Source organism: Lepisosteus oculatus, chromosome 1, assembly GCF_040954835.1.
Source record: "Lepisosteus oculatus isolate fLepOcu1 chromosome 1, fLepOcu1.hap2, whole genome shotgun sequence".
Lineage (NCBI taxonomy): Eukaryota > Metazoa > Chordata > Actinopteri > Semionotiformes > Lepisosteidae > Lepisosteus > Lepisosteus oculatus.
The window spans coordinates 39,449,725-39,473,325 of record NC_090696.1 but is presented as its reverse complement, the minus strand read 5'-3'; the positions used below and the strand labels follow the sequence as shown (position 1 = coordinate 39,473,325).

At 34.0% G+C, this 23,601-nt stretch overlaps 1 protein-coding gene across 2 annotated transcripts in view; it reads left to right on the top strand.

The window, feature by feature from the left end:
• slc7a11 (solute carrier family 7 member 11) overlaps positions 1–23,601 on the top strand; it is a 54,856-nt gene that overhangs the window by 17,453 nt on the left and 13,802 nt on the right. For both annotated transcript variants that reach the window (XM_015344749.2, XM_015344750.2), the window contains exons 4-8: positions 3,439–3,564; positions 8,946–9,045; positions 13,852–13,896; positions 19,843–19,966; positions 21,895–21,998. In XM_015344749.2, coding sequence (XP_015200235.1) covers positions 3,439–3,564; positions 8,946–9,045; positions 13,852–13,896; positions 19,843–19,966; positions 21,895–21,998 — 499 coding nt within the window. The remainder of the gene's footprint in view (positions 1–3,438; positions 3,565–8,945; positions 9,046–13,851; positions 13,897–19,842; positions 19,967–21,894; positions 21,999–23,601) is intronic.

Here is a 23,601-nt window from a genome sequence, read left to right as displayed (position 1 = left end):
TGTGACAGTTACGGCTCTGCGCTGGGTCGTGACCCCCGCTGCCCATTCCGGCCCCCACACCTGGGGGCACGACCCCGCGCAGAGCCGTAACTGTCACAGAGTGACTGGGTAAAAGACAGACAGCAGATCAATAGGTGCATGTAAAATATAAAGCTCCTGTCCAAACCATACCTCTTGAAATAAAAACAGAGTCATATTGTACAATATTTCTTTGTCCATACTCACACATCTACTTTATTGGTCTTAGGGATTAATTCAGATTTACTTTGTTATAGTTGCAATCAGTTTTGAGCATCAAAGAAGAACAAAGCTGTAAACTGTACTGTAAATCTAGCTCTGCATTTTTTACAGGTAGTAAATTATAGCACATATCGCACACACAATAAATGTCCTTTTGACACAGGGATATCTGCACAATATAAGTGGGAAAAACAAATCAAAGGATTGTTTTGCAAAGAATACTATTTTCATACCATAATATTTGCAAACCATATACTGTACTATCTTTGTGACCATGTGGAAATCAAAATTAAATTAATCATAGTAATTTGATTAATAAGATGTACTTGTACTTAGACCCAGATTCATTAGTTGGGGAGGGGAGTGTTAAGTTCTCACCTGTCCAACTTTGAATCTATCCCAAAAGCCAATTAACCTACCAGTATGTTTTTAAAGTATGCAGGAAATTGAAACGCTGAGAGGAAATCCACATAAACACAGGGAAAACATACACAGATAGCACCCCAGGCCCTGAATTGAACACAAGGCTCCAGCACTGCAAGGCAGCAATGCTAAACTGTCCCACCTTGCAACATTTTAATATCCTACAGTACTGTATATTATAAGAATGGAAATGTTAATTTTAACCTGATAAAAAATGCACCTGAAATCTGACCTTTTAAATTATTATTAAACAACCTTGGGTTTGGAAAGGTGCTTTATGAATACAAATTATTATTTTTTAAAATTGCAGAGTTTGAGGAAAAAAACACGAATCAACACACCATTTCAAGTGAAGAACTGATTGGTATAAACATTAAAGTAGCACCAGTGTTGAACAAAACACAAATCTACAGTATATAACCCTAGTTGCAGAATATAAAAATCTCTTATGTGCTTTTAGTTTCTGATGACAATGTAATCTCTATCTCTTTCAATAGAAGTGTTCTCACTTATGATCAAGCATGCATTTACGGTATGCCTAAACCAACTGCCCAGCTTTTGTCTAATCATCCTATATATTGAAATCTTCAACCTGACGCTCACTATTCCCATTATATGCATGGCACTTAACATTCTGTCTTCACAGTCCTGAAATGATATTCTTTGATTCTTGTTCTGGCACAGAGCCCAGGGCCAAGGGAGACTCATCTTTCTAAAACACCATCTTTTCTGCTAAGCTGTTGCCAAGCAAACATGTCACACAAGCAGAAAGCATAATTCTCCTCTGAAAGGAAGATGTAGAATCTTTCACTTTGATGGTCCAAATGTGACCCAGCAATCTGAGGCTCTGTGGCCTAGCTCAAGCTTCAGTTGCTCAGCCTAGGTTCAAATAAAGATTTAAGCTTTATCTTTAAAAATACAACAATTTGGGTAAAAATCAGGTAATGTTAAATGTTTAAGTTCCTATAAATGAAATAATTGCAGTTTTATTAACTACTTCTTCTACGTATTTTGCCAGGCCTGAAACATTTATACTGTACATTTATCTTTACTGCCAACCTAATAATTTCTCCTGGTATATGCAGTACAGTAATAGCAGTTCTGTGTAACCCAGGTGGCTGCTGCACTTTGTTGGTGGCTGAAATGAATCTGCTCTTATACCTAAAGCATATATAGGATCCTTTAGGATGAAAAATGCTACAGAAATGCAAGGAATTAGTTATACAACAATTTAATTTATCATCTACAGTATATCTAATTCAATAAAAATTTTATTCATAGCCCGGGCATAAGATAAGAGTAAGAAGATGGTTTGTTTCTATCACAAATCTGCTGTGTTTAACTTCTAAAATATCCATAGAAGAACATGTGCTTTTTTTAAAGTCAGCTACTGAGGCAGCAAGAACAACAGGCAAAATGTTTGGTACAAAACAATCTCAACTAGACCTACTCAAGCTTTCTCTAAAGATAAAAAAAGAAAAAGGAAAAATCAAATTTTTGGAACAGTAGAACAATACTGAACTGTATGTCTTAATAGTAAACCATACCCGTAAGTGAATAAAACATATTACAACTACTGTAATATATCCAATTGTTATAAATTTTATACATAAAAGAATAGGACCTAGAGCATTCCTTATGGTTCACTAGCTATTACATTATCTACTGGCTATTAATGTTTAATGGCCACAGAATCCTTCTATAAATGTTAATATTTTCACTTAAACATTAATTCTGGTCATAAATCATTATACAGTTTTTTAGTTGCCACATTAATCATTTGTAAGAGGAATACACTCTGTTCATATTTGTTTTTATAATGGGCAAACATTTATTTCACAAATCAAAAACTTTTATGCCTATTATGCTGGTTTTGACAGCAAGTGAGTTTTTTAAAACAAATTCCATTTGTCTTTGGACATTTGCTTTCTATATTTTGCATTGCATTTGATTACCATCATGAGAACTGTTATTATCATTAAAAATAAATGCATATCTGCTATTAATTATTGCATTTAGAAAAAAGAATAGACCAATGAGGAAAATAATTCACACAATCACATAACTGTATACAAATTACATGGGAACAATAACAGACTGATAATGACCAAAAGGTATCAAATGAGCTAATTAAAATGTTTTATTATTTGCGGCCATAAAAAGTGGAAGAAAATGAAAGTGCAATTTGCTGGGCTATTTGGTACATTTCAATATGTTATGTTTTGAATATGGATTATTTAATTTGCTTTACACTGTCAAAGGTGCTTAGTAATTTGAGAAAAGAAGCAACTATACTGTATGTATGTGACTGGGAGATATCAGTTGTCAGCCAAATGGCAGTAGAACTATTACCCTAGATTGAAATAACCATTTGTTGTCATTAGATGAATGGTCACATCAAAACTACTGTCAACATTCAAACAGAAAAAACAAGTAAATCTAGGTTTAGCAAATTATAGAATGAATAGTTTAATGACAAAATTAAGAAAAAAAGAATGAGGAAAGAATGAAGATAGGCTTTAACACCTTGAAAAAAAGGCCAAACATTCATAAATAAATACAGCATTTATGCTCAGTTGAAAATGACAATGTAAGTAGGGGGATTTGTTTAATTTGCTTGCTAAAGAGCTGAAAACATGAATAGGAGGAAATGTATACATAGGAAACAGGGACTCTCTGCACTATTTTTTAAATTGATAATAAAACACAAAGATAAAGCTGCACAATTTTAGTTTAACCACTTTGCTAAAGAAATTACGTGTTTTTATTTTACAGCTGCTGTGATGTACCTGAACAGCATGAGTGTCAGCTGGTCTGCAAGGGTACAAATCTGTCTGTTTTTTTGTAAGCTCATTGCTATTGCAATTATCATCATACCTGGGATGATTCAACTTTTTAAAGGTACCAGTATCTTGGTGGTGGGTGCAATACCATGTGTAATGGTGGGTGCCTTTGCAAAATAATTCACATTTTGTTGGTTTTCAAGCTTGATGCCATTTTAAAATAGTAATTATTTGTTATATAAAATATACTCTACAATTCCAAAGCAAAAAAAAAGAAAGAAAGAATACGAAAGAAAAATGAAAGTTTTGATCATTTAAGTATTCCAATCTTTTGCTTTGACAAACCTGTGTTATTTTAGGATTTAGGTGTACACACTTACAGTACTTTAACAAGCCACAGAATTAAGTGAGTGACCTTTATCTGCTTCCAATATGAACAGCTCATATGATTTCACAATAGTGTAAATACAAACATCAACGTAACGGCCCTCAATCAAGTAGTGAATTTAAATCAAATATTAACTATGAAGAGCAAGGAGCTTTCAAAACAATTTAGGGAAAAGGGTTTAAAAAGGCACATGTCAGGAAACATGTCAAACATCTACAATCACAATACAGGAATCATATCAAAGATCCACAATATGTCTTTGACCACTGTGAAGTAAATTTTTCAAAAGTAGAAGTCATTTAGACACTGCCTAAATCAGGCTGTCCCTCCAAAATGAGCAAGGAGGGAAATGATTAAGAAAGATTAAAATGTCCAATGACAACTTTGAAATAAGTCAGTTGTTGTCATCGGAGAAAATGTCAAAAATATACAAAAGGGGTTTGTATTGAATTGAAAAATAAAACATTCTAAATCCTATATGGAGTTTGCAAGAAAAATATTTTGTGGTTAGGCAAGAAAAAATTGGAAGTTTTTGCTCTCAACACAAAGGTCTTACACTGTGTATCAGTTAATCAGCAGCAATCCTCCTATCAAACAGAGAAGGGCAGCATTGCAATAGTTCTGTTTCTCAAGAGTAGGGACTTTGAAGCAAGTCAACACAGATGGGGACATAAATGGAACGAAGCAATACTAAATCATGCTTCAATGGGACAAAAATTAAAGCATGACATTGTCACAAAGTACAAGGCCAAAGGTGCACTGGGGTGGCTTAAGTATAAGAAACTGAATACTCATGTGTGGCTCAATCAGTCCTAATTTTCTATTGAATTTAGTGTGCAAAGTTGGTACACCTACACTAAAGGATTTGCATCAGTTATTGCAGCTGAAGGTGCTTGTATGAAATGTTGCGTTCACTCAAGTGTCTGAATACTTATGTAATCAACACCTTTCAGTTATTTTTACTTAATTCTTCCTATCATTTTTAAAATATTGCATTTAAAAAATGCATATTTAACTTTGTGATTTTGCAAAGTAGAACTCCTAAGGATACAGTTTATAGAGAAACACACAATGTACAGTAAATGGAAAGTCTCAGAAAAAATAACATAGCATACTGTATTCTTCCTAAAATCCTCATTTCTTAGCAATCTTTTTCTTTTAAAATTATGTTTTCTCCTGTTCATATTCTCCCTAATACCTTTTACCATTTCCTTTGTTGAAAAATTCTATTTTCACCTGTTGGCATAGCAACAACTTTCCTGTGTGCATTAATTCATTTTTGTGCCCGGCTCCCCTTGAAAGAACTGCTGTTGTAAACATTTTGTGCATGTTCAAACTAATTAGGTTATCCCGTCTTTTGGGAATTAGAAGAAGCAATGACGTTGAACATTTTTAAAAAAGTAAATAAAATTACTTTTACTACAAATAGAGCAATGGGCTTTTACTCTAAAGGGACTATTAGCTCAGAAAAGTATTGAATCTTTTCCAAGAAAATATATGATATGCCAATTTTACTGTTGCACAAAGATGTCAGATCTTTTTGTCATATGTACAGTAACTAATTGAGAATTCTATTTAGAATAAACCACAAAAAGAAATTCAACACTCAAATCTTATGGATTTAATCAAATATTGACAATGCAAATATCAGGAAGTCATAGAAACTATGAACAGACTGAAGACTCCTAGGCTTTCCATGTGTAATCTGACATTAACAAAATTAAAATGCTACAAAGTTTGTTATCAGGTATGACCTGATGCTCATACTCCTGACATGGAACATCAACACAATCCCAGCCTGAATAAACAGTTTGGGGATTTTCTGTTGATGTACAGTAATCAGCTGGTAAAAGTTGACCCATTACAATTTCCTTTAATTGATGGCATTGGAGATTTGGTACTGTACAATACAGTTTATTGGACAGATAATGTATAAGATAAAAATTCAGTCAGAAGAAGAAAAGTTCCTTGGCAAGCCATTGACTACTGTATATACTGTACTGTATAGTGACTGTATAGTGACACTGTACAGCACTGGATTAATAAGATTGTAAATGCATTGAAGCAGTAAAATAAGTATTTTTAACAATTGTTTACAAAAGTGCTGCACCACTTATTTTAGAAGAAAATACATTTACATTTTACTGTTTTAACTGAATCTCCTCAACCTTTTGATATAGAAAAACAACAATTTCAGTAGTTGCCTCATTTGAGGGCTAAAGATTAAGTTTACCATAAGGGTCAGCATTTGGGTACTATAAAATAGGATTATGGAATAACAATAATTTGATTAGCTACATTAACATGGGAAGTAAGAGCTAATGTACCACAATGCTAATGCATTGGCAAGAAATGCTTAAGATGCCCACTGATTTATTGCTTCAATGCATCTGCAATTATGAACATTAGCAAAAAAAACTAAATCAGCATAAAGGAGCACATGGAGCCCTGTACTGGCCAGATGGAAGATCTGGTTTGGCTTGGCAGAGTGAAAAAAAAATAGGCTTGTTTGTCATCAAAGACATTCATTTAGGGAATTACTGTAAACATCATCATAGTTTCACCACTCTAGCATTTGATTGATAAATGCATCAGACAGAATAACACTCACTTCAATGTTTTCACACATCCTTCTATGTGGCTTATCAAGGGCAAAACAATATTCATTGGTGAAGAAAACACTCCACCACTCTCTGCAACCATCTCAGATGTTCTTTGACCCACGGGGGATGGGTATTTTGTCTCCTGGCTGTCCATGTCACCCTCTGAGCATGAAGATCATTGCCATACAGATGTTGAGCTAGATTTGTTCTTTTGATCTGTAGGTTATTTCTGCATCAATGTTTCATTATTGTACATGTGACTAGGTACTGTATGCATGAAAATCTGTATGCCTGGATCCTAATAGAATATTTCTAGAAACTATTTCTCCATTAAGTCTTTTCATTATAATCTAAACATTGTGTATTAAGAGAAACCATTTTGTAGAGATCATGGAAATACCAAGAATCTTGAGAAAGAATATCAGATTGTTTAATTGGAAATGGAAATCTGCTACTGTTTCTTCATCTGTCTTGGTGACCACCCAGAATCATAGTACTACTGCAGATTATTTGTGGATATGTACACATCTTTTTCAGTGTGTTTTCCACCTTCCTTGACCAGAAATTTGATGTTGACATAATGTTCAATTGTAGTGAACAATTCATTTTGTCCGTTAAAAAAATGTTTTAATTCACTATACAAGCCAGAATGATAATCCGTTGCAAAAGAACAAGCTCACAGAAAAATCTTTGTAAGAATTTACTTTAATTTGCTGCATTAACTTATTGACTCATACTCATATGAGTTACACTATAACACATACAGACAAAATGAAGCCATGAAAACAGGTTTGCTGATATAGTGGTAGTGCCTTAATTTATAAAATGTATAGTAGGATTTTCCTTTACTTAAAGCATCAGCTATGTTGAAAGTGTATTTGACATTTGTAGTAGAGTTGTTGTCAGTTAAAATTGCAACTATTCACTATGACTAGTTATTACTCTAATTCAGACCTGCAATTCACTGGAAAGTGTAATTTGAAAATACACATTCATTCAATCTGCTGTCAGAGTGAATAACTATATTTTTAACTAATGTTAAGTCTATATTATGTCAGCACTCAGTTTTCACAAGGTAGACATTCTTATACAGTACATACTATACACAGGTCTGGTTTTCTATGTAGAAAATTCATTGGCCTATAACTATACAGTACAAAACAATTCCAAAATCAATATCCCAGTCTAGTGGCAAGGGACACTGCACTGGAAGTATAACACTCAATTGAAAACGCTGGTTCCCCAACACATACTGTATGATGCAGGGAGGAATTTCATTCAGTACAATAATACCTTTGATGCAGATTAAGGGTAACTTTACTTCTCAGAGAGACATTAACAAAAGTCGTCAAGTCAACAATTTTTGTGTTGCTGCAAGCCAATTCACAGCTGCCAATTTTCCAGCGGTAGAGTTCAAGACTACACAGTTCTAGAATTACAAAGCATGACTTTGAAAAACAAGGATGAGGTCTTGCTATGGCCAGTTTTGTCTTCTGCCCTGATAAAACATCAATAGAACATCAATGGAGTCCATAATTCCTTAGTTCTGTTCTTAGTTCCCCAAAGTGGAGCTCAAATGGCCAGCAAAAATTTGGGAACTGCAATTTTCCATTGCTGACCTGCAAACTCATGTAACTCAGAAGGTTACCTAAAAGAGGAAACCTGAAGAATATTGATTATAGATATCAGATTGATGTTTTTATATAGGATTATTCAGTGATCTGAAACATTTCAGGCATTCTCACTAAAGAGACTCAGAATAAAGTAGATGTAGGGAAAGACGCTACAGTACATTTTTTCCATATTTGTTCCAGTTTCTTAACCCACCTGGCAGAGTCTGCTGCTCTTTATTTATCTGCACCTTATTGTAAGGGCCAATTGACCTGCTTTTACTGGATTATTTGTTCTATGAATGACCTTTACTTTCTCATATAAAAATTAATATCTTTTTCTGGGTGTATTAGGTAGGGTCTGTCATGGTATTAAATGTTAGAGTTTTTATACTCTCCAACTCATTCCAATTGTACATATTAGTCTATATATCTACATACCAGTAGATACTAGTTTATTAATGATAGTTGGTGTGTTTCTTCTTTGTAGTTTAATAAGTCTTTTAAGCTCCTGCCTAATTATCAAATTGTTCACAGAAAATTAAAAAGCAACGTGACCTGCTCAGTATTCCCTGACCAGTGGGAGTGTTTTATTGTTAAATTTAATTGCAAGTTCATTGTACTGAGGTTATCAGGACTGACTAATATTTAAACTCTATTAACTCTTAACGTCCCACTAAGGTTACAATTAGTCATTAAAAGAAATAATTCAACTTATAATGTATTTTTCTTTTGTCTTTCAAACATGAAATATAACTCTATTCAATATGTTCAGAATGTATTATTTACAGTATGTTATGTTTTTGGTATATTACAACTTTAATTATTTGTCTTTTTATTGTTTAATACATAATACAATTGAAATCAAAGGCTTTTTTTATTTCTTGTGTCATTAAAGGTGAAACCCAGAATTTTGAAAATGCATTTGAGGCTAAAGAGGTTCAAATAATGGGACTACCTCTTGCCTTTTACTCAGGAATGTATGCCTATTCTGGATGGTAAGCTTAAAAAATAAACTTGTTGTCATGGTAATGTGACTTAAAAAAGAAGCAAAGAAGGAAAGAAAGAAACAATTTGCAAAACAACACAGGCATCAAAAATATTTTGCCAGTTGCAAAATATCATATACGATTACAAATTCTAACTCAGTTTCTTCATATTTTTCATACAATATATTAAACAGTAATTGTTCCCAACACCCTGCTATACAGTATATGTTGCATTTACAGTGAAAGTTTGTGTTTAAAGCATTAAATGTAGTCAACAAAATATATACCTTTTGTTTATCAAAGGTTTCACTAAAAACAACAAATATTACAAACAGGACTCTATGAAAGAAAATATATTATTTGCTTTTACTTACACTGTACTTAACATTTTTTTCATAATCTTTATATGTGAACAAGATGACAGTGGTCTATTTACCTATTTCTACTTTTGTGAGACAGTAGCTTCAACAGATTTTGTTTTTTACAGCTCATCAGTACGACACAATTAGCTTTGAACAGTGAAAGGCATAAATCAATGTGTTTCTTAAATATAACACCTTTCATAGTTGTGTTTCAAGTTGTTACTTTACAGTATAGTGACTGCTTGATCTTTAAAACATAGATGTCACATATAATGTTATGGTTATACACAATAAAAGAATATTATAATATTAAACTAATTAACAGTCATATCTATACATTTATATATACAGTACTTACAGAGAAAATTAGGTAGAGGAAACAATCACAATACACATTGGTATGGACTTACTACTGCTTAAAATATGCAGAGATCACTCATGCTTATTAATGGGTGTGAATACTGTGAGGACTAACACAGGTACGGTAAGTGTTTGCGAGAGAACCATCCAACAATGCCCCAGTACTGCCAACAACTGCAATGGTCGATTGTTGAGAATATTGTTGTCAAACACAATGATAGTACAGTTATTACAATGTCAAACAATGACAATAAAGGCCAAGCCAACCCTTAAAAGAATTACTGAAGTACCCTGGATGTACAGTATTGGAAAATAAGCTGTCCATGTGTAGCTGGTTGCGTTGGAAGGAGAACTGGTCTCAAGTTGCTGTCCACATAGCATTTGGACTAACGTGTACAACAATAGGTATGGCATTTGCTACCTAATGTCCCATTTCAATTTGATGTTGGTGAGTAAGAATTGTTTGCATCATTATTATTAACAATCTTATTTACAATTGAAGTCCTGTTACTGTACCAATTCCCTCTTCTTTTGAGGGTCTTGTTCTTTTGAGGGTCAGTTCTACACGTAACAAAGGACACACCCTAGACTTAATTACTGCAAATGACTCTTTTGTTTACCACTGCTCTTACCTTGATCTAGGCGTCTCTGACAACTTACAGTAGCTTTTCTTTTCAATCATGCTTTGTAAATTTCCGCAACTGTCAATTAATTGATCAGCCTTACTGGCTGAAACGTACATTATCTGGTTTGGACAGATTACTTGTCTGAATATAAGGATACGATAGAGTCTGCTAGAACCACCTACTTCTCTCACATCATTGAAAATAACCATAACAACCCCTGGCATCTTTTCTCCACGATCAACAGACTGCTGAAGCCAAACTACCCCACCACATTTCCTCCCTCATCACAACTTTGCAACACGTTTTTAGATTTCTTTAGCTCCAATATCGACAACATCCAGCATCACATTCTCTCCACAACTCATATCATTTCCACACCTCCTCCCAGCTTGTCAAATGTTTCTGGTTCCCTTCTCTCCAACTTCTCTCTTCTTGACTCTGCATCCCTCAATGAACTAGCTTCACACATGAAATCCACCACCTCTATATTAGATCCCATTCCCACCACTTTATTTCGGTCCTGTTTCACTTCTCTCTGCCCCCTTGTCCTCAATATAATAAATGAATCTTTTAGCACTTGTGTTGTACCAATGGTCCTCAAAACTGCTGTCATTACCCCCATGAGAAAAAAGCCTAACAGGGCTCTGGAGAATCTAAACAATTTTTGCCCCATCTCCAACTTACCCTTTCCTACACAAATTCTATAACGTACTGTCACATTTCAATTACATAACCACCTTATTGTAAATAACCTTTTTGAACCCCTCCAATCTGGCTTCCATCAACTTCACAGCACAGAAACTGCCCTGGTCAAAGTTACTAATGATCTTCTAATAGCTTCTGATTCTAGTTCTCTCTCTATTCTAATTCTTCTTGATCTCAGTGCTGTTTTGAAACTGTTAACCATGACATCTTTTTTTCTTGTCTTGTTTCTGACACTGCTCTCAAATGGTTCAAGTCTTACCTCACTGATCGCTATCACCTTGTCTTTCTTGGTAATGTAGGCAGATTTAGGTCTGAAATTGGGCTGGTTAAGTCTGGTGTTCCTCAGGGCTCGATGCTGGGTTCCCTACGTTTCAGCATTTACATGTACTGTACACGTTTCCACTTGGTCAACTTTTAAGATCACATGGCATCAACTATCATTTCTATGCTGATGATACTCAAATATACATCCATAGCAAACCTGACACTGATGTGCCCAATCCTGTAACCCTGTCTGTGGATGGTACTGTACTTGAGCTTCAGTCTAAATTGAAAAGCCTTGGGGTGATATTTGATTCAGGCTTAACATTTGACCCACATGTGCAGCATAGTGTTAAAACATCTTTCTTTCATCTCAGAAATATCACTAGACTATGCCCTATGTTATCACTAACTGTGGCTGAAAAGCTGATCAACACATTTATCTTCTCCCAAATTGACTACTGTAATGCTCTACTCACTGGGATATATAAATCTACATTGAACAAACTCCAGTATGTCCAAAATTCGTTAGCCAGAATCCTGACCAGGTCTAGTGCAAGTGATCACATTACTCATATCCTGGAGTCCTTGCACTGGCTTCCTGTCAAGTTTTGTGTTGACTTCAAAATCCTCATGCTCATCTATAAGGCTCGGCATGGCTTGGCCCCTCAGTACCTGTCTGAGTTATTATCACCCTACTCCTCATCTCGCAACCTTCACTCCTCTTATTCCGATCTCCTAACTGTTCCCAAGGCCCGTCTACACTCTATGGTTGACAGGGCCTTCTCCTGTTATGCTCGGGAACTCTCTCCCCAAGGATATTGGAGTCACCTTCTCTAAACTTCTTTAAATTCAGACTTAAAACCTTCTTTAGAAGGGCCTTTAATTAACTTACATTTTTGGGTCAACCACCAAAGGTATTAATAGTATTGTGAAGGAGCTTCTGTATTTTTACTAAGTGCTTTGAGATATGAAATGTAATTTTAGTTCTTGATTGTGAAGTAATGAGAGAGTGGCTATGTGAGGAAGCTCCTTTTGATCCAGAACTTCCTTGTCTGATCCTGTTTGGTCAGGGACACTTGTCTGATACAAACACTGGCTTCTCTGACACAGCAGCTGTTGGATTTCCCATTTCCATTCTATTACTGAGACTCCCCATCTTGTGTACTCAACCTGTACCATCTCTCCCTGCATTGCCAAACACTTCCCATCAGCCCAATTTCATCAGGCTACTGTAGCTCTGTCCCTTAGCAGTAATCCCCATTTTGCCTGGCAAGCAAACCACTGTGAAACCCACTTTTTTAGAACCTGTGATAAACTTTGCTCACCGCTCACATTCCTTCCCTACTGGCATCTAGACACAGACTAAAATCCTTTTCCTCCCAGCTGCTCTTAAAAGCCTCTTAATTAGCACAGAGGAGTTACTAATTCCAACTAGAGCCTATCCTGACAGCTCCTTTCCCTCACATGGAATCTCAATTCTTTCTGAGAGCCAAAAACTCATTCAGATCAGCTGTGATTCATTGTGCAGATTTTCCCAATTAACATGTGACCTTATTGGCTCAAAGCCACACCATTGGGCCTAAATATAGAGCCAAGATGGTCAATGTCTCACAATGTCTCTGTCATCTATTGGATATATTTATCCTGAGAATTATTTTGTATTTTGCAACTAATATATATATAAAATAGTTTTCAATCCAGAATTTTTTTTTCTCCAGCATGAAAATAGACGTAGATGTGCAGTACAAGTTTTACTAATTGCAGGCTGGTTTTGATGCTTTGATTGATACATTGCTATAGAATTATTTGCAGGTTATATGATGAATGTATAGTATGCAGCAGCCCTTCAAATGGACATTTTATACCAAATATACCAAATGCTATGTGGACAAGATTATGTTAATAACAAAACCAGTTCATGTATTAAGTACAGGTTAAGTCAGTATACAGACTTTTTATAAAACATAATAAAATAAGTAGTTCATATACTGTAGCTGTTTTTAAAACATGTATACAGTAGCATTTGCAAAACTGAAACAGCATTTTTTTTTCTTTCATCAAACTTCACGGTTTGCTACCTTTTAATGATATAAAATTTCTGAAGCTTTGAAAACCCAGATTTATTAAAATGTGTGGAAATTAAAAACAAATATTGTACTGTACTATATACCTATATTATTTTTTTATGTTTTATGTTTGTGCTATTACAATATTTACTTTCAAAGTCTTATTTTCATTCTGTGTCATTTTATAAAATAAAAGTTATTGTTTTTTCTAGTGTTTTGTGAAATTAAATTTGAATTTCAGAATAATATACTGTACTGTAGGAACATTACATTTTTGCTGTGTTCATTTTTTTATAAAGGTAAAGAACTTAAACACATTTTTAGGTAAGGTAGTTTAAACTACTGTTTGGACAGCTTAGCGGTTAATTTTCAACTCAGGCTATTCCTTATTTTATATATATATATTAATTCTTATATCTATGTTTCATGCAGGTTTTACCTTAATTTTGTTACAGAAGAAGTGGAAAGACCTGAAAAGTAAGATTTTTTTTTATTTAATATGTATTGAAAAGTTTAGCATCATAGCTCCAGAGCAATAAAAGCAACATCATATGTTTATATTATCTTTTTTTCATTGTACATTACAGAGCACAGAACTACAGTGACAGTTTTGTACAAGTTGAAAGTAATCTATCACTATACAATATTGATGATAGAACAATATTTGATTTTGAACATCCAGCATACATTATAAAGCAGAAGTGTGGAGGAGTAGTTTGGACTAGAAGTTTGTTCAAATCCCAGATAGGGCAATGATGTTGTTTCCTTGAACAACATTCTCAAATTGCTCCAGTAATTTGCCAGTTTGTATAAACAAATCTAAGTATAAGTCACTTTGAATAATAAAAAAAAATCATCAGCCAAATAATAATTAGGGAAACTTCCACAATGTTTCCTTAAGAGGCAAAGTAATCTACAACTCCACTATTAGGCTGGTTTCCAACCCAGGTCCTATATAGCCCCAATCAAGAAAATTACATAGATAACTCTTCATTAAGATTTCTAAAGATTGACCTGTAAATGATTGATGAACTAAGTAATCTGGTTAAGTAAAGGAATCCTGGTCTGTGAGGGATGAAGAGTATTTTGGTTTGATAATCTTTGATAATAATGATAATGATGACAGAATCACCATTAACCCCAAAATTGATACATTTTACTAAATCAATATCTATATACAATAACTGATCATTTTAAAGTAAGGTATGTTATAAAAAATATATTGGAATATTTTTTTCATCATTTTAATTTCTAATCCAAAGCAATTTTATTTTTATTCCAAAAATCCAGTTCAGACATTGTGGTTGTTAGTTTTCTAATAATTAAGCTGTCCTGTTCCATCAATTCCTGACTTTGGTCTGTTTTTTTCTACATACAGCAGTAGATCTAAACAAAAGCATCTAAAGAAAAAAAAACACATTAGTCATGGTTATCAGAGATCAAACTCATCCTCTATAAGGGTTAAAAGATTAAAAGCTTATAAATATCTTTAATGAATAAATCATATGTAGAAGTTGCTATACTGTACATGAATGGAAAGACAGAATGAATGTAAAAGCGCTTTGAGTGGAGTGTCCAGAAAAGTGCTATATAAGTGTAAGCAATTATTATTATAATTATTAAATAAACGAGGTCCTTAATCTCGCTCCTTAACAGGATTTCAGTTTTCACCCATCATTACCCACTCTTTCCAAAACAATATTAAGAAGCTCAACCCTTTTCTTGTATTAAATCTATGGTACCTATGCAACTTTGACCCTCCACTCCCTTCCAACTTAACTGGAGAGTTTAGAGCACAAGGTTTTAATAAAAAAATATCAGAGAAAATTTCCCAGGAAGAATTGCACTTTCAAGTCTACACTTTCACTGCATATGTATTCAGCATTTTTCTTGTCTGTCACACAAAGTCCAGTTTTGAGATTGCAAGGACAGAGAAAAAATCATACCAGTTCTCTAAAATATGATATGTCAGTATTTAATGAATTGTGCTGATGTCTATAAAGCTAAAGCTGGGATGGTTAATGTGCCATTTTTAATTTAAGAGAAACAATACAGTGAAATCATGGTTACATTAAACAAATTGTGGTAAGCTGTGAGAATTCAAAATAAATGCAGAATGTAATACCAAAAAATACTTACAGAAAAACAGTATACAAAACCAGAACATGAAGTGACACCAGAAAGAGAAAATAATTTGCTTTTCTGCCCTATTGAAATGTGCAGGTGTTTCGGCCCAGCAGAAGATAGTGTGCAATCCACAAAGCAGTGTTCTGTGGCAGACACTAAAGTGAAATGGGTAAAAAGTTACTGGGAGAGTCCTCTGAATAGTCTTCTCAGACACATGACCATTTTTTACCTGTGGAAAACACAAGATTATACTTTTTTTTCTAAAAAATATAATGTTTCATATAAAGGAGAACAAGTAAAAAATCAAGTAGCTACAGTGTCTGTAGGCTTATTGTGCTCAACATCTTTAGACAAAGTAAAACATGGAATCCAGAATTAGACATTCTATAATTACAGCAATAGACTAAGAAGTAGAAAAGTGGAAAACCCAGAACAAAATAGAAAGTAAATGCCTCCTGTGGAAACAGTATCAAGCTATTAAATGTGAACTTGAAACAGTGGCAGACTGAATGTGTGCATACTTTCTTATCTAGTTAGAACATCCATTTATATGTAAAACATATCTATTTTTTGTACTTTTAGTAATATACAACAGATTGGCTAGTATTTAAAGAGTGTGCAAATTCCTGTTAATGGAAGCTACTAATGTCCTATTAACGAAGGAGCCATGACATCAATGGTTGACTTTTATAAGTTTATTGCCGTGAAAGCAAATCAGGCCAAACCTGCTTTCAAGCAGGAATATATATATATAAAAATTAAATATCCTGCATAGTAAAACAGCCAGATACTCGCAGATGTAAAAGTAATAGATTTCAGCTCCTTCTTCAATCTTTCTGTCTTAATAAGTGGTAACTTGTAACATGACAGATTTGATACTTCTTCTAATCCCATTGGTTTTCAATTTAAAGTGATCTTATCTTATCATCAAAAGGTGTGCACACTTAGGCCTTTACAAAAAATCATTTTGTTGTTGTTGCTTTTGCTGTACATTCTTAAAATAAAATATAATTGATCATCATGCTGTTACAATATTTACTTATCACAGCCTAATCACTAATCACATACCAGACATATTTTTTGGATACATTTCAACCACAGTGCCTTTCCTAAATTCAGAGTATAATTATATATCTAATCTAATTACCATGGTGAATATATTTTATATGTTTAATGCTCAAGACTTCAGTAGACATTTACTATATTGTATTATTGAGTTGTTAGTTTTTGTGCTGTAATATCATATTCTTTAGCATAATAGTTTGAACATAAAACATTTTTAATTTTACATCTAAAAGTAAAACCTTTTAAAACAGGTAGCAACCCTATCACTTAGTGTTGCAAGCAAATCCATGTGTAAACACATATGTATCGATGTTAACTTCAGCATTTAAAAAGTACATTTAAAGCTGCAGATGTAGTTGACAATGTCCGCATTAATTTCCTGTCCAGTCTTACAAAATACTGCTGTATGACTCAAAACTATTTTTGGAGTAGTTACCGTTGTAATGGTGGAAGCAACAATTATATAATAACACATGATAAACCTGAAATCTGAAGTGTGTAATTCATTTATATATACTGTTTATATCCCCTAGGTATTACAGGTTTAATTACTGTTTTTTCACCATCTGTTGCCTCCACCTGTCTGGTGTCAACCTTCATTACCTGTTGTGTGAGATGCATTGCTATCTGAATATCAACAATTTGTATCCATTTAAATTTACTCTAGAATAGTGGATGTGTATGCTTCCATGAAGGTCAGATCAGTCAAGCTTAGATTTATTTACTTATCACTAGTCTGTTAAATACAACATTTCCCTCACAACATTAAGTTAGCTCTGTGCATTGAGTGTCATTAAATTGTTGTGAAATAGTTTCGTACTGACGGATAGTTAATTATCAGAAGTGTAAAAGCATTAAAATGTCATGTTTATTTTAATAATTAATTTTCACTATTTTCTGTTAATGCTTTGTCTTACTATTTGCTGTTTCAGTTCTCTTTCTTTTTCTGCTTCTGTATCTAATTTTTCATAGATTCACATTCTTTGTAAACTTTCTCTGCCACACTACCTCTTCTTACAGGTCCCTAACGATCTTTAAAATGGTTCACTCCACTTTTGGAAACTGCAAACTGGTGAGCAGTAGGTCATAACTAGTGTACCTTTGTTTCACTGAGAACATTTAACATGAAAATATTAAAATCCCCCAAATCTCAGAGATATACTTTATAATAATTTTTCTTCTTATTATTATAATTGTTATTATTATTATATATCATTTAAAGATGTCCAGTCTAGGAGACGTATGTCTCTGTTCTTTAAATCTTATTGTAGATTTAAAGCCCTTAAACTCAGAGATTAGGGCACTTACAACAGGTCAAATCTGGTGGGATCAAGATGCTCTTTGGCAAGCAACATCCATTGTTAAATACTAACATCTGAATTTAGGAAGTATAAGGAATAAAATGCTAACCTGAGGCTACTGCATTAATTGGTAGCTGTAAATATAGCAATAACTAAACAATGGCTAGAGGAGAACCACAGGGATGAATATATAATTGATGGGTATATTTGTACTGTATATTGTTTGGAAAGGTAATTGAAAAGGTAGTGGGGTAAGACTAGATACTGAATGAAAAATAACCTGCAGTCTAAGGAATCAAAGCAAAACAAAAAAATTGCAATACATATATGGTTATACTAGATAAATTAAATAATAGATAACAAATGTACAGTGCCTAATGCTGACACAGTACTGTTACTATATGTAGCAGAAGCAATATAGTATTAATGGGGGTTTCATGTTTTACTTTACTTTACTTTACTTACATATAAAGAGACAGCTAATGTGGAATTAGAAAGAGGTTATCTTGCTAAACTTAGTAGATATTTTAATAATCAACAAAGACAGTTTTTTACGTTTTATAGAAGGTTTAAATGGTTTAAATAAAACTATTGCACAATGTTTCACAAATTCCTTATCTATCTGGTTAGAAGGAAAAGTTAAATAAACCACATAACAGATTTAGATTTCCAGAAAGCCTTTGATACATTTCTCAAATAACATGCCTTAGGAATCCTAAGACACATACTGTATAACATGGATTGAAACCTGAAAACATTGTTTCATCTTAAGGAGAATAAGCTGTAACTGGAACAGTGTACACTGTGGTGTACAACAGGTGTCTGTTTTAGGTGCATTCCTCCTTCTGATCTACATCAATGATTTAGATTGTGTTATAGCAAATTATATATATATACTGTATACAGATATAAAAAACGCAAGCAACAGAAGCAGTGTTGAGGCACTCACAAGAAGACTCATGGATTGGGCATATCAAATTTTAACATTGACAAGTACAAAGCGATCCACACAAGAAACAGGAACAAACACTATACATTACCTATCACATGGATGATTCTGAGCGACAGTGGAATAGCCTTTAGAGCATTGACCCTCATTCTCATCCCTATAATCACGTTCAGATTTCTTAGCCTGAACTCCAAGAACTCTCTCCTTCTCTCTGTCTTTTTCTCTGTTACTTTCTTGTTCTTACCTTGCCTCTGTATTTATTTATAGCTCTGGTATTGCCATGAAGTTAATTAACCTGTGTAAAACATTAGAGACACCTTTCATCTGTGTTTAGCTGCTTTATTCCCACTTACCGTACACATAGACAAACAATTTAAAATGATGCCCGTTATTTAAAGCTTTTAGCTCGATCTTGTTGAGAAAGCAAACATAAGCTAAACTTTGCTACCATACAGTAAGATTATATTGTAAATACAATAATGGAATCTTTGATTTTTTTCTACCATATGAGAGTGTTGGAAACCATTCATCATTTTACTGTCCTTATTTGAAAGAATTGCATGAATTCAGACGATCACTACATTTATTTAAAAGAACATTGTGATGTGCATGAATGAAGTGCACAATTTGCAGCCTAGATAAAAATATAATAAGTAAATGAATACATTGTTTGTCTTAAAAAGTATAAAACTCATACAGCTGAAACTCAATCTTTGAAGCTGTCTAAAAATGTGTGAAAATAATTGCTTTGTTAAGTACTTAGATATGCAGAACATAACTAATGATAAAATCTTGCACTGCACCAATATTCACTTGAACCTTACACTGATTGATCATGATTATGAAAATGATGTAGAAGCATTTGTTTGAAGTGCTGAATCTTATGATTATAAAATTCATTTTAATTAAAATGCAATATTCCAATTTTAATGTACTGCAATGAAGTGATATCTAAAAATTGCTTTCTAATTTTTTTTTCAGAATTTTACCCCTTGCCATTTGTATCTCAATGGCTATTGTCACCTTTTGCTACCTGCTAACAAATATTGCCTATTACACAGTAATGACTGCCGAGGAGCTACTTGCCTCAGAAGGTGTTGCTGTGGTAAGTAATTAAAATATTGAATTTATAATGACCAAACCATTTGTTTTTTTACACTTTTTCTGTGAAATAGTTGAACAGTTGTTACACCTATGGAACCCTCAAGCAGAGTCAAAGTCTGAAAGATACTGTATATCAATGTGCAATTTAAACATTGTAAACAAATAGCTCCTTAAAGTGAAAACATCTATTTTACTTCCCCCAGTGGTAACTGTCTTACAGACTTTGCTAATGTTTTGTCATAAGTAAAATGGTATCCTCTACTTTTAACTAGAAAGAGGAAGTGTATATACTGTATTAATACAACCACAATTATGTGCATTTTGTGCTTTAGACATAGGGCCTGTTTCACTAAAAAAGGAAAATTCACATTATCACTTGGTTAAAGGAACCCACACTGTCAACAAACATTCAGTAGTTGCTTCCATTTACTGATGTGCTACTGATGTGCATAAGTAATGCAGAGAAATGTGTATTTTGCATGGACAGTAGTCATACTGTGTGGATAGCAAAAGTCTGGTGACAACAAAAATACCCAAGAGAAATGGAAGGAAACACACACCTACATAACCAGGAGCTGCACTGAATGCAGCCCTCGTCACTTTTAGTGAGGACAGCTGATATTACAACCTACAGTACAGTGTATTGCCCTTGTTAACAAGATTAGAGAATGCCATGCAATACCTTCATACTCAAAATACTTTGTATTGTCTGGCTTCTTTTCTTAGAAGATTTCCAAATGAAAAACCAGAGTTTACAAAAATATAGTTTATACATATTTCTATTTTTTTTCTGCATTTGTGGCCAAATGTATAGAGCCACATCAATAATCTTACTAAAGTATTACAAAGCCATAATGAAATGCCATGGTGAGCTGATTCATGTGGCAGTCTATAAATGGTTTGAATATATACAATATTTTTGTTTTACATTTATCATTTAATCTACTAAATTTCTCACAATAGTCTCTCTCCTCTTCACTCTCAAACCTTCACATACTTTTTTTCCCCTCATTCAGTAATGTCAACTGTATCTTAGTGATTTCAAGAGCTTGTTTCTACTTCATCATCATGAGTTTCCCTTGTGTGTGCAAGACTTCACTTTTTATATAATAATGAATAATAATGACAATGATTGCATACCCCAGTCCTGCCTGTTCATAGCCTTAAAGTAAAATACCATAGGTGGACTGTAACAGGAAGGGAAATAAGGCATCTAGTATAAGAATTCTATGAGAGATAATGTATAATGATATTTTGTGACAGAATCATTAAATTTTGTGCAGTTTTCATTTTTGTTAAAATTGGGTATTTCAGGAATTCAGGCCTTCAGACAAACTGAGGTGGTAAAAGTTTACATGCATTCATTTTCTAAAGCTCCTTGCAATTTTGGGGATGGGGGCGGGGGCTGATTCTATCCTGGTAAACAACAGGCACAAGGCAAGGTACACCCTGCATGGGATGCCAGTCCATTGCAGGACACACATAGACATACATATGCACACAGTCATACCAGAGCCAGTTTTCCCAGAGGCCAATCAACCTACCAGTATGTGTTTGGACTGTGGGAGAAAACACCAAGGAATCCCATGAAATCACAGGTAGAACATACAAAAATGTGCAGATAGTGCCCAGAATGTTTGAACCATATAGCAAATATTTCCAAAATTGTCACTGTCAATACAGTATATTATGATAGACAATCTATAACCTTTTATCACAAAACAAGTTGCAGAGAACTGTTACTTTCTAATATTTCTTTCAGTTATTAAAACTGGTAATACCCAGCTATTTTTTGAAAGTGTCTTTACCTGTCTTCACTGTTTATTATTATTAAAGAACATTTTCATACATGGCATATGGATAATATAATAATTTTATTTTGTGTAAATAATCATTATTTTATTAAATATTGTTTTTGCATTTTAACAGACCTTTGCAGAGATGTTGATGGGAAAGTTTTCCGTAGTGGTTCCAGTATTTGTTTCATTGTCTTGCTTTGGCTCAATGAATGGTGGGATTTTTGCAGTTTCCAGGTAGGCAGCATAAGATATTTAATTAAGTGTTATTTGCTTGTAAAATTACCTTGTATGTCCTTATACTGTTTAACATACATTAAACAGCCAAGTGGTTAAAATGTTGCAAGTACCAAAAATGTTTTGAAAAATGAAAAGCTGATGTGCAGTGCCTTGCAGACCCTTAAACATTGTTTTTATTTTTTTGTATATTTTGTTGCTTTAAAAATTGACACTTTCAAGTCAGAATTAATAATTGCTTTAATTAATATTTGTTCTATACACAACCTATTCCAGACATTCAGTGAATGTGTTCACAATTGCCTTCATAAGCCACACAATCAGTTGTGCAATAATAGTGTTTCACATGGTTTTTAAGTGAAGTAGAGAATGAGGATAAAAGGCATTTTAAAAAGCTTTCAAAACCTGAAGTAAAGTTGTTAAAGTCACAGATCATGTGAAGAGCATAACAAATTCAAAGACACTGAGTTTCCCTTTGTGTATGGTGAAGCTGAGAAGAAATAAATTGCCTTCCCCTCTAATAGCGGCCATGTCACCCTGCAATCCACATCTGTTAACCCACTGAAGCTCAGCAGGTGTGAGCCTGATCAGTACCTGGATGGGAGACCTCCTGGGAAAAACTAAGATTGCTGCTGGAAGAGGTGTTAGTGGGGCCAACAGGGGGTGCTCACCCTCTGGTCTACAGTATGGGGGTCCTAATGTCTCAGTATCATGACGGGGACACTATGCTCTAAAAAGGTGCTGTCCTTTGGATAAGACATAAAACCGAGATCCTGACTTTGTGTGGTCATTAAAAATCCCAGGGTGTTTCTTGAAAAGCGAAGTGGTGTTACCCCAGTGTCCTGTCCAAATTTCCCATTGGCCTTTACCAATCATGGCCTCCTAAAACCCCCCCGCTATGAATTGGCTTCATCACTCTGTTCTCCTCCCCACTGATAGCTGGTGTGTGGTGAGCGTTCTGGCACACTTTGGCTGCTGTCGCATCATCCAGGTGGGGCTCCACATTGGTGGTGGTGGAGGAGAGTCCCCATTACCTGTAAAATGCTTTAAGTGGAGTGCTACTTGCCTTAGCTAAAACTACTATAGTTCATGTTATTCTTATTAATGTAATGTACTGAGTTTGTTCAAACATATATTTTTTTTGTTTTTGTCTTAGATTCAATGCTTGAGTAATGAACTCAAGTAATGATCAATAAAATTCCAAATAAAAGGAAAATGTATCTTTTGCACTGTTTTGAACTTTTATACCTGTATTTTTAAACAGGCCACCATTACTCAGCTCTTTATAAACCCACCATTGATCCTTCATCTCCTATGAATTATAATTCTGTCCTCCCCTCTTCACTTCATGTCTAGGCAGTGCACTAACTGCTCTCTACATTCCTCCTGCAGCATTCACTCTTTAAAGACTGGATTTCCCTTGTTACCCTCTACTGAGACTTTCTTCCTTTCTTTTACAGATTATCTTCATCCAGCCTGTGATACAGTATATCAATTGATATCTCTATTCTCCTGTCAATACTTACTGACCTTCCTGATCTTAGAATTTGTGGTAATGCTCTCACCTATTTCTCCTTGTGAGAAGGCAATAGGTTTAGACAAG